The 17,444-nt window shown below is 37.2% G+C and overlaps 1 protein-coding gene across 1 annotated transcript in view; it reads left to right on the top strand.

The window, feature by feature from the left end:
- Positions 1-17,444, top strand: part of KCTD3 (potassium channel tetramerization domain containing 3) — a 71,029-nt gene that overhangs the window by 50,959 nt on the left and 2,626 nt on the right. The window contains exons 11-15 of the mRNA XM_006834003.1: positions 422-509; positions 641-757; positions 3,180-3,350; positions 7,279-7,434; positions 12,403-12,499. Coding sequence (XP_006834066.1) covers positions 422-509; positions 641-757; positions 3,180-3,350; positions 7,279-7,434; positions 12,403-12,499 — 629 coding nt within the window. The remainder of the gene's footprint in view (positions 1-421; positions 510-640; positions 758-3,179; positions 3,351-7,278; positions 7,435-12,402; positions 12,500-17,444) is intronic.

The raw sequence follows: 17,444 nt of genomic DNA, 5'->3' as shown, positions 1-17,444 counted from the left end.
TTGCCTTGCCGTGTCCTCAGCAGGGAAAAGGAAAATAGAGAGTGTTAACTTTCCCCAAAAATTGTAATAAATAATCAAAAAAGCAAGTACTGTTCTGGAAAGCAGTTGATTGCTTCTCTGATTCTGTCCCTTAGTAACTGTGAGTCTGCCCAGACATTAAAAAACAAACAAAAAGATTAATCTCTTGCATGGCAGAGAGTGGGGGAAGGGACCTAGTTGTGATTGGGCTTGATTTCTTCTAGCTGCAATATGCTATGGTCTAGAATCAGTATGTAAATAATCTATCTGTGCATGTGTGTCTGTGTAAAGATCCGTACTAAATGAGATGTTCTTTTAATTAAAAGAAATTGAAAGGTGGAGGAAATTGGAACAGATTATATAAAGTACAGTTAATATCTAACATATAATCTCACTGCATCAGGTTCAAGATGTTGTTCCTATAACTAGTTATGACACTGCTGGGTCATTCCTTCTACTGGGATGTAACAATGGATCAATATATTACATAGGTAAGTGTACTGACGAATGAATGCTCTTATTTAATACTACTTAAAATAAGAACAAGAAAACAGTACTTTTTACATTTCAAATATATGCAGTATTTAAGTACTATTTAATTTTCAATTTGTTTATTTTTTAGATATGCAGAAGTTCCCATTACGAATGAAGGATAATGATCTTCTTGTAACTGAACTTTATCATGATCCCTCAAATGATGCTATTACTGCTCTGAGTGTGTACCTCACACCTAAAACAAGTTAGTACATGACAAAAATATTTTTTTTTCCCCTCTTGAGAACATATTTTTATTTATTGGTTATTATACAACTAAAACTTACTGGACGTTTTTGAGAACTGTAGTGCTGAGGATTTTATAAAGTCTAAAACTTACTTATGGCTTAATAATGAACTCAAACATGACCAGTATATAAACAAACAATTTAAGGTTGAAAATTAAAATACTTTCCTTCTGAATTGTATTTAAGTAGTATCATAACAGTATTAAAATTAGAAAAAGAAACTCATATATATGTTTGTTGTTGTTAAGTGCCATCAAGTCAGATTTGACTTATTGTGACCCTGTATAAGGTTTCCAAGGGACTGCAGGTGGGTTTGAACCACTGACTTTGTGGTTAGCAGTCCAGTGCTTATCCTACAGCACCACACCAGGACTTCCTACTAGAATAGCTGTTTTCAGTTTGAAACTAGCAACTCATTTTTTAAACAGCAACAATAAAAAAATCTTCTTGGACCATGATTATCTTCTGTAAAGTGAGCCTGCCTCCCTGGGAAGTTTCAAATTTAAATTCTGGAAAAAGACACTTTATTTGAAAGTCCAGTGTGTATAGTATCCTTGTCATTTTAAATTAGACCACTGCAACAGAATTAATAGAGTAAATCTGTAAAGCATTATGAATTTTATGTTTTAGAGTAGAAGATAACTAAAAATGGGAAATTTAAATTTTACCTGTAGTGAAAGGAATTCTAGGAAATACTAACATGTGACTAGGAATATCCTTAATAGGTTTGAAGGTATTTGTGCAAAGTCTTCTATTTTATTACATTCATTTAAAGGAATTGATAATCTTCAGTATGAAAGGAATACATCTTTTTTTGTAATGAAATGAATTTGGTTGAAATTATATAGTAGAATTTAATCTTGAATGGGAGTCAGCAAACCACTGATTGCTAGTCAGGTTGTATGTTTTTCTAAGTTTTATTGTAGTACAGTGATGCCCATTCATGTAAATGTTATCTTTGGCTGCATTAGTGCCACAGTGGCACTACAGCAGAGCTGAATGATTGTAACAGGTAATATGGCACACACAGCCTAAAATCTTTGCTCTGACCCTTTATAAAAAACAGTCACCAACTCTTATTCTGAAATGAATGATATTGCTGCTGGCATTTTGTTTTGGGATTTTTTTGTTATTTTGCTAAGCGAGTCTAAAACTGGGACAGCATTACAAATCAGTGACCTTTTGACCTCTACAGGGGTCTTTACAGGCATGTGAGTGGAGTCACCTCTTATATTATGAGAGATGTTTTCTTTGGTATGTGCTTTCTTTTTTTGGTATGTGCATTTTAGGTGGACCAGAAATACAGCTATTAAAGCTGAAAGGTACTCTATCTATAAAACTTAGAAATATAGGTCACTGAGCTTCACCTCAGTAGAGTAGTAAAGAATTGCAGTGGGGTCTAGGTGGGTGCCTGTATTTAAAACAAAAAGCTACAGATGAACTTTCTAGAAGTGACATAGCTGCAGATAATTAAAAGAGACAACCCTAGGTGACCAAGGGGTAAGTAAGCTATGTTAAGTATATAAAGGGTATTTTCCCCGGTAGGCGAGCATTTTGAAAGTTAAATAATAATGTATTTTTTGACTATTCAAAGAAGATACAGTATTGTGGCAAAAATAAAATAGAAAGTTATTCTAGGCTAGAAGTTGTAACGCATATTACTTTAGGAATATACTGTGTTGTTTCAGTCACATTCTTAGCATATTAGATTCATTAATCCCTTAACCATATATTGTGTACTCACAATGGACTCAAGAGTGGCAACAGTAGTGAGGTTGGCCCAGGATTGGGCAGTATTTCGTTCTACTGTGCATAAGGTCGCTATGATTCAGTGCTGACTCGATGGCACCTAACAACAACAATGCCTCAGATATTCTTTTATGAGCCCAAAGATGGAAAGAAAAAAAAAAATACGATTCATTTCAACAAATATTAGATGTAGATTATTATTGTTAAAGTGCCATAAAGTTGGTTCCGACTCATAATGGTCCTCTGTAAAGGTTCCAAGGCCATACGTCTTTGTGGGAACAGTAAGTCTCATCTTTCTTCCACAGAGCTGCTTGTGGGTTTGAAATGAACTTGCGGTTTAAGTCCAGTGTTTATCATACAGAGCCACTCTGCTTCCCAAGTATAGACAGAAATGGAAGTCATATTAGTTGCAGTGATAGAACGTAATACATAGTACAAAGGAGGACCTTGGAGTGAGGGTTAGGAAAAGACTTATAAAGATGGTCAGAGAGGCCTTAAGATTTCTATGCTAAGCTAGATTGAAAGCATTTAATTCAGCTCTTTCTCTTACACAGAAAAACTTTGCAAGGACAGACACTTTTTATTGCCCTCTAATATCCCAGTCACTTTTCCACTTTTGACTTTATATAGGTGTCAGCGGTAACTGGATTGAGATTGCCTATGGTACGAGCTCTGGAGCAGTCCGAGTGATTGTCCAGCACCCAGAGACAGTTGGGTCTGGCCCTCAACTTTTCCAGACATTCACGGTTCACCGAAGTCCTGTTACAAAAATCATGCTGTCAGAGAAGCATCTGGTATCAGGTAAAGTGACTGCAGTGAAATGAATTGTTTCTTAGGGCCCTTCTGCCCATAGTCTTTGTAGATCCCACCAGAAGACCTTTTCCTGATATGTCTGAGTAACAGAAGGTAGGGGAAGATTCTGATAGGATTATGTGCTTCAGTTGTGATTGTAACGTGTGTAAAATGAGCCATCTCAGACTCAGAAAGTGGGGTATCTCACCACCATTGAAGAAGAATTGCTAAGAGGTAGTGTGGTCATTATGTTTAGCTTTTTCAGGAATCACCACTTTCCCCATCTGCTCTATCATTTTCCATTCCCACCAACAATGGATGAGAGTTTCAGGTTTTCCACATCCTTGCCAATTCTTTCTTTTTAACTGTGTTCATTTGTTTAATTTTTTGGCGGGTGTAGGGGGGGGAGATCCTTTTCATTTTTGTTTTCTATATTAGCCTTATAGTAGCTGTGAAGTGGTATCGCACTGTCATTTTCATTTGATGTGTTTATTGGTCATATGCTTATCTTTAGAGAAATACCTTTACCTGTTTTTTTTTTTTTAAATTTAGTTACGTACTTTTTTGTGGTTGAGTTTTAGGTGTGCTTTATATATCCTAAAAGGAGCCCTGGTGGCACAGTGGGTTAATCATTGGACTGCCAACCGAAAGGTCGGCAGTTTGAATCCAGCAGCCACTCTGTGGGAGAAAGATGAGTCGGAATTGGCTTGATGACAGTGAGTTTTTTTGTTTAGTTCCAGGTATTAAATATCAGATAGATGATTTGCAGCAAATATTTTCTTCCATTTTGGGAGGTTGTCCTTTAGTTTTTTGAAAATGCCCTTTGATGCCCAGAAGTTTTAAATTTTGATGATGTCAGATTTATTTATTCTTTTGTTGCTTGTAAAAAAACCCTCCACCCCCCCACCACCTATTTTGAGCTTTTGAAAAAGTATGCTTAACTTGAAAGGGCATACATAGTGGATTTTACCCCAGAAGAACCTGTGTTGTGTCAACACACTACCTTTATTATTATTATTGTTGTTGTTAACAGCTGCCGAGTTGATTCCCACTCATAGTGACCCTATACAGGGCTTCCAGGGTACAGCTGGTGAGTTTGAACTGCCAACCCTGTGGTTCAAACCAACCTTGTGGTCCAGTGCTTTACCTCACACCACCAGGTAGACATAAACCACTGTAGAAACAGAAACCACAGCAAATAAGAAAAGGATTTCATGCCCCCTTCATAGCCACACTTCTTTAAAAGTTACCTATCATTGCCTCCTCACTTCCCCTCTTTCCTCTACCCTCCTAGTTGATCTTTCACCTGATATGCTTTCTGAGGTTATCTCTGATTTCCACATCCCTAGATTCCATGTTCATTTTTCTGTAGTCTTCCTCACCCGACATCTCAGCATTTGACACAATTGTCTACTCCTTTCTTTGGGCTTCCACTGAACAGTACTTGCCTAGTACTCGCCTGCCCCCCTGAAGAGACGTTCTCTATTGCTAGTTGCCCTTTCATCTAATTGCTAAGTCTTTGATTGTCCCATCTCCTTCCTAGACTTGTTATGCTTCCTCCTCTGAACTTTACCTGGTGATTTGAGTATTACATGTTAACTGTATGCCACTGACTCCTAGATTGTTTTCTTCCTGACAATTCACGGAGTTAAAAACATACAGCCATTGTCTATATCTTCTAATTAATCTGGACAAGCTAGGATTTTTTTATTTCTCTCTCCATTTTCTCTAATATCTTGATTTGTGTGCTTTTAAACATATGGCTTAACTATTTGTTTGCTTATTTATCACTTGTATCCCTCTTATAGAATACAGGCTCTACCATAGTAGGAGCTTTTGTTCTCTACCCTATTTTTAGCATTTAGCAGAGTTTTGGTACACAGAAGATCCTGAATTAATATTTTTTGTATGAAATGAAATAATCTAACTTTGAGCAAATGAGAAAATAGACTTTTTTGCAGGGTTGGTATGATGGCTAAACATGATACTCAGAGATACTCAGTAATAGTTGCCATTATTTTGACAGTGGTAAAGTCATCACAAGATGCGACGTGAAAGAACTTTTTAGTAAAAGGTGTATTTTAACATTAAATAGTTCATGTAAGTTTGTCAAGAAAAATGTCTACTGTAACCAAACAATCTGGACTATGCAAGGTGTGCTCCATGGTATCCTGCCACCTAGTGGATGTCCGCATTTATGTAATCACATTTTTCTTGTACTGTTCTTTAAATAATACAGATTTAACAAACTTGTCATAATTTTCCAATGGGATTGATGAAAACTATTAAAATTATTTTTCTGAATCCTAGAAACCTAATAGTGAAACCAGGAAATGATTACCCTTTTAGTTGATTAAACAGCCTAGAATGAAATGTCTTGGTTACCAAAAAATTGGCATTCTGAAAAATTGAGAATTTTAATGCATAAAAATAAAAACTATACAATTGTTACTTATTACTGTTTGCCAAAAGTACATTTTTCCTTTTTAACGTTTATTTAAAATGTGCAATTATAATATTTTACCTAATAGGAAATGTGTGTGTGTAAAAAGTTTTGGATAATTTCCCAATTTTTGGCAGATTGCTAATAATAAAATAATTTTCTGCAATCATAAGTGGCAAATTGGTAGACTTTTTAATTAAGTCATGCCAAAGAGTACAAGTCTTCCATTAATGATAAAATGTTTTGGATTGCATTTTCTATTAGATTATCTAAGGAGCCTTGGTAGCATAGTGGATTACAGGCTGGGCTACAACTGCAAGGTTAGCCCTTCAAATCTGTCAGTTGCTCTACAGGAAAAAGAGGAGACTTTTTGTTCCTGTAAAGATTTACAAACTTGAAACCCTATATAGAAGCGCTATGAGTTGGCACTGACTCAGCACCACATAACAACCCCCATTAGACTGTCTATTTAGACAAAAAATCAAACTGGATAATTTGCTAGGAGACATGTCAATATTTGCTGTTGGTGTTAGTGCGTTCGAGTCAGTTCCGACTTACTCAGTGACCCTGTGTAGGGCTTCTGAGGAGTGGTTGGTAAGCTTGAACCACCGACCTTGTGGTTCAAATGGAGCTTGTTGCCGAGTTCATTAACCCGCAGTGCCACACCAGGATACTTTTCAGGGAACACATTGGCTTTGTAGGATAAATACTAGACTGCGAGCCACAAGGTCAGCAGTTCTAGCCCATCAGCTGCTCCTTTGGAGACAGATGAGGCTTTCTGCTCCCACAAAGATTAACTGCCTTTACACCCTATGTAGGATTGCTATGAGTCAGAAGCGACTCGACAGTACTTAGTAACAATAATATTATTTTCATTCAAAGCATATTAATTAAAGTGTATTTCTTAATTGCAGACTTTTCTTGATATGAAAATAATTCTTACTTTCACATAATAATCTTAGTATTCCTTAATGGACCATAGATATATAGCTGGTTCCTACAAGGTCTGTGCTTCAAACTCACCAGCCACTCCTCAGAAACCTTATACAACAGGATCATTATGTGCTGGAATCTACTGGACAGCACTTAACAGTCTCTGATTAGAAAAAATAAACTAGGCAACTTGTTTCCTATTTGTACTTGTAGAAGCCTAGCCACAGAGCAGGGGGTTAGTCAGCATATTCTCTCTGACACACACTTCAGCTTTTGAGCTTTCCTGCATTTCTTCCATATAGGCTGTATTTATAAGGATCCACACATGTCCTCTTACCTTAAATTTCCAACAGGATAAACTATTTCACTTCTCGCATTTTTGTTGCCTAGATAAAATGTTAATGATAATTTTAAGATTTAATATATCGTTTGCTATTCAGTATATGCTTTGATCTATATAATGTAGAGCTTAGTAAAAAAAAGTTAACATTTGTATAAAAGTGATTTGGTTGATGCATTTACAATCATTATTTAACAATTCTTTTGTGTTCTATTTCGTAGTTTGTGCAGATAATAATCATGTTCGTACTTGGACAGTTACACGGTTCAGAGGAATGATCTCTACTCAGCCAGGCTCTACTCCTTTAGCATCATTCAAGATACTATCTCTGGAAGAGACAGAAAGTCATGGTAGCTATTCCTCTGGAAATGACATAGGTAGGTTACATTAATTGGGGGCCTTTCTTTCAAATCTTAATTTTGAAATTTAGCAGTAAGTTTCTGATGAAGTTCTGTGAGTTTTGTGCATAAAAATATATGTTTGCTACATTTTTTGTTCACAAAGTAATAAAGAAAAAAGTTTTGAGAGCAAAATGTCATTATTTTCTGAGGAGCTCGGTGGTGTAATGGTTGTGCACTCAGCTCCTAACTGAAAGATTAGCAGTTCAAACCCACCCAGCAGTGTCACAGAAGAAAGACCTGGCCATTTACTTCCATAAAGATTGTTGTTGTTGTTAAGAGCCGTCGAATTGGTTCCGACCCATAGTGACCCTATATAGGGTTTCCGAGGAGTGACTGGTGAGCTTGAACCACCGACTTTGCATTTCAAACGGCTTTGCAGTGTAGTGCATTAACCCACAGCGCCACACCAGAAACCCGTGGGACAGTTCTGCTTTGTCACATTGGGTCGTTGTGAGTTGTAATCAAGTCTGTGGCACTCAACAACAATGATAAGTTTCTCATTTAAGCAATGTCATCTCTAAATTGCTAACCACTTTTGTTTGTAGTAAAAAGCCATGATATTGTACACATTTGAAACCTTAATTGTTTTTTTCTCTATTACTAATAGTATTAAAAAAAATTGTGCCTAGAAAAGAGTTGATTTTATACAGTAAGAATATTTATGACATTGGATACATGAAAGGGCTTCAAAAAGTGGAGAAATGGAATTAAAAGGTAATACAATTATTCAGTGACTTTTTGAAGCACCCTCATGTGATCCATTAGGACACAGTTTAGCATGTCTCCACAGATACTCTTAAAGTTAAATTTGTCCTTCCTCATAGCTTACACACACATATATGTACTCACACATACTACCTTCATAGAGACAATTTACTTTCTTCAAGGACTTGATTGAAAGCATTTATGTTGTATCTCAGTCTTCTTATACTGGTACTGCAGTATAAGAAATGCTGATTAATTAATGCATCTTTCTGATAGTATTCTATAAGCAAAAATTCTAGCACTGGCAGAGAATAGGAAAGTCACATTAGGACTGATCTACAGGAAGCTACTGCATTAATACACATTCAGAATAGGCTCTGATAGTAAAGGCTCCAAAGTAGTAAGTTGTAGAAAACAGAAGCTGGTAAGGAGACGTTTGGTACCACGGTCTTGGTACTTTAGAAAATATGCTCAATATCAGCTACATGACGATAAGAACTGAAAGTTTGTATTTTTATTTATTCAACAAACGTTTGTTGAGTACTTTTGTGATAGGAATTATATTTTTAAAAAATACAGTGAACATCATCTAAGAGTGTAATGAGTGGTGGGAGTAAAAGACAAAGAGTTGTATTTTGCACAAAAGAAATCAGTATATAGGTCTTAAAGCACCCAGGGAAACAATGTTAGGTTCTCTGTCAGGTGACATACATATACTCTTATTAAACTTTTTTTTTTTTTTACAATTATCTGAGTAGGTATTATCCCCCACTTAACATTCAAGGAAACAGATTCATGTCTAAATCTCTAACCACTTTTATTCATAGTTAAAAGCCATGATACTGGGCACATTTGAAACCTATTGCTAATAATTTGCTGCAAAGGAGATTTGTAGGGTTCAAAGTAGGGTATAAGAGTTTGAGTAGGAGTTTGGTGGGTATGTGGAGGTTTTCTGGACTAGCGATATTTCTGGAAGGAATAAACAGCATGTTAAAAGGTTAAAGGTTAAGCTTGGAAAATGTCAAATAGTTGTTTATTTCTGGATTATAGAGTATGATTGATGAGAAGAGGACATGAGACAGGGTAGACAAGTAGGGGTTAGATTATGGAAGGCCTCTATAGATCATATGAAGAAGTTTCTGTTTTATCTCATACTAGATATGCTTTTTGAAGGATTTTGAGAATATTAGATTTGCATTTTACATAATCCATTTCTTCATGAGTGTGTAAGAAGACATAGGGAGCAGTGATACAAGGAAATCAGGAAGGAGGAATTAGTTAATTATTTGGGAAGGAAGAAACCGATTCAGTAAGAAACGGATTCAATAAGAGGGGCATGGTCATTGATTACATGTGGCTGAAAAGGAAGAGGAGGGAGTTTGCAGTGACCCTCAGCTTCTGTCTTGGGAAATGGGGTAGCTGAGAATCACTGACAGAAATGAATACCAGAAGGAGGGACTTGCTTGAAAAAGAGAATGAGTTCAGATTTATATATTTTGAGTGATGGTGCCTGTAAATTCGGCTAGTTGTTAGTGTGTAGTCGTTGGACCACTCGAGAACGACCTCAGCTGGGAGTTATACATAGGAGTCATCAGCATGTAAGAAGCAGTTGAAACACTGGGAGTAGATGAAATGGTTTGGGGAGAGCATATATAATGTCAACGAAAAGATAGTTACCATAACAGCCCTGTAAACTACCTATAACAATCCTGTAAACTATTTAGAAGGAGCAGGAAGGGTCTTATTTTCTTTCTGTAGTTTTTATTTAGAAGATAACCTAAGAAATAGACATAATAGTTCAATGGAATAGAATGGAGTTCAGCTTCAGTAAGGTGTGGCACTGTGGGTTAATGTGCTGGACTGCAAAGTCTGTTTGAACCACAAGGTTCAAGCTCCCCAGCTGCTTCTCGAAAATCCTGTACAGGATCACTTTGGGTCGGAACCGACTTAATGGCACATAACAACAACAATAATAACAAGGTGGTATGAGTGGAATCTAGATTATATTACAGTGGGTAAACAAGTAATAAACGAATATTGGAATTATCAAAGGAAGAAGAAGAAGCTAAATAGAAAGCAAGAAGTTCAAAGGTTATTTTTTAGATTCCTCCTCCTTCCACACTCACTTAGGATAGAAAAGATCTGAGTATATTTTGAATTCTGAAGAAAAAAAAAAGTCAATGAGGGAGGAGATGGATTAGAGAAATATAAATTCGGAAGGAATAGTTAATAAAGGTAGAGGAAGAAGTGCAACCAGAGTGTTCTTTGGAGGCCAGGATGGCCAAACTTCATCTCTCCTACCTCAGGCATGTTGTCAAAAGGGACCAGTCACTGGAGAAGGATATCATGTTTGGTAGGGTAGTGGGTCAGAGAAAAAGAAGAAGACCCCCAGCCAGATGGATTGACAAAGTGGCAGCATCTGTGGGCTCAAAGTGTGGCAACAATTGTGAGGTTGGCCCAAGACCAGGCAGTGTTTCATTCTGTTGTGCATAGGGTCGCTATAAGTTGGTATCGACTCGATGGCACTTAACAACAGGAAGGATTTAAGTTGTGGGAGAATTTTAAAACAACATAAAGGTAGAGGGGGGAGAAGATAAAGTCCCTTACTGTATTGTTAGTTTTCTCATTCGTAGTTTATGTGTTACTTACTACTGACCTCTGACTTGGCTTTGTTTATGGGTGATTGGGAAAGAATTGTCATTGCTTTCCAATGGAATTAGACATCAGGAAATTGTGCAGAGTAATTGAGGGATTGCATAGTATTGTAAGGAGTATTGGTGTGGTGCTGTAGGAAAAGCACTGGACTGCTAAATTGCAAGGTGGCATTTCAAACCCACCTATACAGGGTTGCTATGAGTTAGAACCAACTCGACGGCACTTAACAACACAGTTTATCAAGTTGTGTCTTTTTGGTAGGTATCTTTTAAAAAAACTGATTAATAGAGGTTTCTGATAATTAAGTTCTGTTTAATGAAAGATAATTTTCTTTACAGATCTCCTATTTTTGAAGTTCTAAGGAACTTTTAAAATATCTCCAAAGATAAGACTGATACTTAAATAGGTTTGTTCCTACTACTGTTAATGGATGTTGTTGTTAACTGCTGTCGAGTTAGTTCTAAGTCACAGTGGCTATATCGTTTCCTAGGATTGAAATCTTTGTGGGAGCAGAATGTCTCATCTTTCTTCTGTGGAGCTGCCTTAATAAACTATTGCTTTAGCTTTTATACAACCATTAGTGCTCAAAATGAAATTTTGAAGTTTGAGACATTTCTTTAAAATTTTTAATTTTGATGTAAGTTAAAGTACTTGTAACATGTTTGGTTTTTTATTTAGATGTGGAATGCAATGCCACATTGATTGTTGTTGCTGCTGTTAGATATTGTTGAGTTGGTTCTGTCTCATAACACCCTATGAAAAAGAGAACAAAGCACTGCCTTGGCCCTGGGCCACCCTCACAGTTAGTGCCATGTTTGAGCCCACTGTCGGAACCACTGTGACACTCATTTTGTTTAAGCATCTTCCTCTCCTTTTGCTAACCTTCTACTTTTCTATGCTTGATGTCCTTTTGCGAGGTACAGTTGAAGACCATAATCTGACTTTCATAAATTGTGCTTCAGGTTCTCTTTGTTTTTAACAAGGTTTTGCTATCTGACTATTGCAGATTAGTATCTTCCTACAATCCATATGCTGCATTCTTCTTTATACAGTCAGTCCAGCCATGGATCCGTTTTTCAGCATACAGATTGAATAAGTATAGCGAAAGGATACAATCCTGACACACACCTTTCATGATTTTAAACCAGGCTGTATCCCCTTGTTCTGTTGTAATGACTGCGTCTTGCTGTATGGACACATTCTACATGAGTATAATGAAGTGTTCTGAAATTCCAGTTCTTTGCATGCTATCCATATTTTGTTATCCACACAGTCAAATGCCTCTACATAGTCACTTGTACACAGGTACACATCGGCTTGCTATTAACCAAGATTCATGTGACATCAGAGATGATATCCTGGTTCCATGTCTTCTGACTATGGCTTGAATTTCTGCTAATTTCCTGTCTATGCAAGTATTTTATAATTATCTTCAGCAAACTTTTGCTTGCATTTGATATTAATTGTATAGTTCAATGATTTTGATAGACATTAACATTTTGGGGTATTAATATTAATGTTCCTTTTGAAAAATGAAGCAAATTAAATGTTAATATCTTTACATTTTCTGTTTTTGACCTCTAGGCCCTTTTGGAGAACGAGATGATCAACAGGTGTTTATCCAGAAAGTTGTTCCCATTACTAACAAACTGTTTGTCAGACTCTCATCTACTGGAAAAAGGTAACACTTTACTGGAACAGAGCAGTTATTTAGAAGTTGCATTTGTCTTACAAGTTGTGTTGCATACTTTGCATATTGATACGAGTTGATACCAGAAGCAACCTATTGACAGAGAAGTCTATTCATTATCTTGTGATCATTATAACCTAAAATGAACACAACTAGTTTAATGGTTATTGCTAGCATTTACTTAAGATTGTCAATGATATAGACAATTTGGAAGGACTAGCATTGGACCGCAATGTCAGTTTGAATCCAAGCTTGGCTGTTCAAAACCAGCTGCTCCTTGGAAACCCTGTACAGGGTTGCTGAATCAGCACTGACTCCAACAGCACTTAGCAACAACAACAACCAGTGATATAATGGGTTCTTGATGTGGCGCTAATGGATAAGCACTGGGCTGCCAACTTTAAGGTCAGCAGTTCAAACCCACCAGCCACTCTTAGGAAAACCCTATACAGATTTACTGTGAGTTAGAACCATCAGCTCTGCTGTAGTCACTTTTCCAGTCAGGGACTCACACTCTACTCATGCTCTTCCATAATGATGGTCCTGGGATCCTCTCTTCCTGAAATGAATGATAACTACTCCCCCTTTTAGTTACACATATTCTACAATTACAATTTTAACAATCACAATTAATCCTACTAACAGTTACTTATAATTGAAATCATAAAATCCTGTCAATATCATCTCCCACCCCATCTCACCATCCCCCTCATTCTCAAAGTGAGCACACCCAGGAAAGCTTATAAGGAAGCCACTTCATGCCTTTATAGCCTCCCATTTTTGATAGCCAATGTCTAAATTGTCCCATCCCTACCAACCCAGTATGCTGAGAAGATAAGCATGTTCCGTAATCTGAAGAATCTTCCATTCTGGTTGGAATTTTGAGCAGCTGGAGCCATAAGCAAAAGTCCGGTCCCACAAATTGTAGCCATTTACACTTTCTCACAGTATCAAACATCTTTATTGCCTTCTGGTCACCTCGACCCTAGTAAGGTCAAATGGCTTCCAACTACAAGTTTGGGAGTTCACACATATCTCTCTATACTTCAAACCAGCTGGCCCCTTCACTCTCAGCCCTAACCCTTATGGGCTAGGTCAGTGCCCATGAGCTCAGGAGTTCACACAACTCCATAATCTTCAGTCTTCTCTCTTTATCTCACGTCATGGTCAAAGGGTGTCAAAAGAACATGTCTGAACTCAGCCCATGTCTTCTTTGCTGCATTTCTTCTAGTTCCAGTCACGTGTAGACCCACATGGTCACCAGCTAGCATACAGCTAGCCAGTTCCCTTTAACTTTCAGTCCTACAAGGGGGTTTTATTCTTATGGGTTGACTTTCCTTAGCTTGATGCCTCCGAAACTCAAACCACCAAATTGTTTTTTATTTTTCACTTTGTTTCAATCTTGAATCTACTATTCTCCCAGCTGTTCAGAGTTGGTCTGCATGTCTTTTCAAATGCAAATGTCCCAACTCTGAAGGTTCTAGAGGATGATGGAGGCTTAAACCAAGAGGTTTTTCTTTTTCCAATCAAAGCTTTTAACAATCAAGTTCAATCTTTTCTCCCTTGGACTAACCCCTTTCATATGCATATGGCCTTCGTCGTCTAGCAGGGTGGAATCCAACAGGCCCTGGTCACAGATCAGCTGTTTTTTCTGTGCAGCATGACATCCGCTCCAGGGAGTTCTGGAAGCTGCAGCCCCTCAGCTGAAACATTTTATCCCATCCCTCATTGCTCTTTCTCTCATAAAACGTAGTAATTTCATTGGTCTGGAGCCACTGCAGTGAATCCTGCTCAGAGTGCCAGCTGCTTAAACCAAGTGGGGGCCATGTCTGGCTTCCCGTGACGCCACAGAGGGAAAGAGGACCAAGCTCAGCATCAGCCCAAGGCCAATTCCTAGGTCAGACATGCCTCCATACTATACCAGTGCCTTTCAAATCAGTCGGATTTGAGAAGCCATTTAGAAAATTCAATCCTTGTGATTTTGTTTCTCTAGAACCCCATTCTTGGTACCACATGTCTTAGGACGTGTTTTCTAGAGAATCAAAATCCGTGAAACACATCTGTGTGTATGTGTGTATCTATACCTGTATCTAGGTAGATATATCTATAGCTCTGTCTACATACATATGTGTGTGTATCTATATATAGGTAGGTAGATCTATAGCTCTATCTATATATGTGTGTGTGTATATGTATCTTATCTGTATATAGGTAGATCTATAGATATATCTGTGTGTGTGTGTATAAATAGAGAAGTTTATTACCAAGGAAATGATGTGCAATTGTAGAGTTCCAGGTCCCCAGCGGAAGAGGAAGAGTCCCTCCTATGTGCCCATTATACTGGGAGCAGGGCATAACCCCAAGGAAGCATCACTTAGCCACTCATCCAAGAGTTACCTATGCCTGCATTAGGTTTCATTATCATGGGAGTAAGCACATCTCAGCTGTTCTGCGGGAGAAAGATGAAGCTTTCTGCTCCCGTAAAGATTTACAGCTTTGGAAACCCTGTACAGGGTTGCTATGAGTCGGACCCGACTCCACAGCACATAACAACAACAACAACAAGCACATCTCAACTGCTAAACCTCTGGGAATCCTGGCCTAGGCAAGTTGGCACAGGGTCTTAAACATCTCAGACCTAAAGCACCGATGCGGCCGGTTCAGACTATTGAACTGTGGGTTAGCAGTTGGGCAATTAACCATTGCACCACTATGCCTCCTCCTATGAAGATTACAGCCTAGGGAACCCTGAGGGTTCTCTGTACTATAGGGTCACTGTAAATTAGAAGCAACTGGACAACATCAAAAGTGACATAACATGAACCGACTGAACTTTGTGACATAGTTGGACCAATTCTAACTCTAGTACTTTCTCTTTTTAGCTGTGTATAAAGTCAATTTAAGTTACTTCATTTCTCTGCATCCCAGTTTCTTCATTCATAAAATAAGGTTCAACTACCTGGGCATAGGGTCATAGGGTAAAATTTTAAAACATACTGAATGTCTTATATCCCTGAGTATGATGAATGTTAAGTAGAAATTAGATTTTTTAATTCAGGAATAATTGATATTTTACTCCTTTTAAATAAAATCATTATTTACAGTTTTACACCAGTTGAGCTTTAACATTTCTCTCCTTTAAAAACAAAAATATTTGCATGCCAAACTAGTGAATATTATAAATAAAATTCCTATTAATAACCACTGAGAAAGTTACTGATTTTCATACTATTATTAATGCTGTTGATGTTTTTAATAGTTCTTTGGTTTTCTTTTCTATTTGTGTTCTCTCATTAATCATTTAAAGTCCACACACTTTGAGAGATAAGTTTTCCATAGAAGTTCAATGTGTGTTATTGTTAAGTGCCATTAGGTTGGTTCCCAATCATAACAACCGTAGGGTTTCTGAGGCGCGGCTGTTGGGTTTGAACTGCCAACCTTTAGTAGTTGAGTAGTCCCATGCTTATCTTACAGTGCCATACCAGGAAAGCAGAAAATGGTTTTTATGTACCTAAACTATCTTTTAAGAAAGTTTCTCTTATTAAAGATCAAATTATTATCTCAAGAAATGTTATAAATCACTATAATTTCATGTTTCGTGCATTCTCAGTGTTTATTAAAACTGGTGTCATAACAATCTTGTAGTATTGCAGTACCTCAAACTCTTGTTCTGTTCTGTTATCCTCACCCACTTCTCCCACAGACAAGAGGCAGTGAGTTAGAGTGAGCTACAGTTTCCGCATGAGAAAACAAATCATATCATTTTTAAAGTTAATGATTTCAGAGGAAGTCTATATAGTTATTAAAATGATAAACATAAATTATGTTGTGGACTTAAATAGAGTACCAGCCCTGGCTGAAGCTACTGTGAAGCAGAGCTGTTATTAATGACAGTTCATAACAGTTAAGGCATGAGATGAAAGGGCTCTATTGAGAGTGCACAGAGGAAAATCTTGTGTAGAGCATTTTACAAAAGGAAGGTGTCATTCTAATTAATCCTGTAGGGGCAAGAAAAAGAATAACATGTTTATTTATGTATACCTGTAAATAAATGTTGGTTTGTCTTATTTTATCCATAAATTGGAATCTACAGGTTGAATTGTTTTTTAAAAAAATTAGGTTACAGATGTTACTCAACAATCAGTATAATTAATATTAACAATAATGAGAACATTTTAATTATTGTGATCACCAGAGAGAAAAATTTGACAGAAGTCAACACCAGTTTAGGATTTAAACCCCACCCCCCCAAAACTTAAATACTAAAAAGAAGGCGAAATTCTTTCATATGATAAATGATATCTACAAAAATAATTGTAGCCAATGAAAATGAAAAAAATGAGTGGTGAACTATTGAACTTTCCCCTTGAGATCAGGGCCAAGACTCCGATTGCCTCTGTCACTGTATGTGGCCAGGCAGTAATTCACTTTTGTCCTCTTTCCTTTGCTAGGACACTCAGCTAAGCTTTAGTTTATATCCCTATGTTTCCTACATTTACATTAATTGAATTTCCTCCTCTTCCTCTATTTTTTTGATCATTCATTTGCTTGATATTGATTGATATTAATTTTATTATATGTGTGTGTATATATAATTTTTTTTTTAAATCTGTGTTTATATGTTGGTTATGTGCCGTAGAGTCAATTCTGACTCACAGTGACTCTGCATAGGGTTTCTGAGACTGTAAATCTTTATTGGAGCAGAAAGCCTCATCTTTCTTCTGTGGAACAGCTGACAGTTTCAAACTGCTGACCTTGAGGTTAGCAGCCTGACTCGTAACCACTACACTACCAGAGTCTATATTGTTAAGAAATGGGCTGCTAACCTAAAGATATTCTACAGCTTTGGAAACCCTACTCAACTACTAAAGGTTGGCAGTTCAAACCCAACAGCTGGAACTGACTCCACGGCACACCACCACTACTACTGTATATA

Source organism: Chrysochloris asiatica, unplaced genomic scaffold (genome assembly GCF_000296735.1).
Source record: "Chrysochloris asiatica unplaced genomic scaffold, ChrAsi1.0 scaffold00009, whole genome shotgun sequence".
NCBI lineage: Eukaryota > Metazoa > Chordata > Mammalia > Afrosoricida > Chrysochloridae > Chrysochloris > Chrysochloris asiatica.
This window is presented reverse-complemented; position numbering and strand designations above follow the sequence as displayed.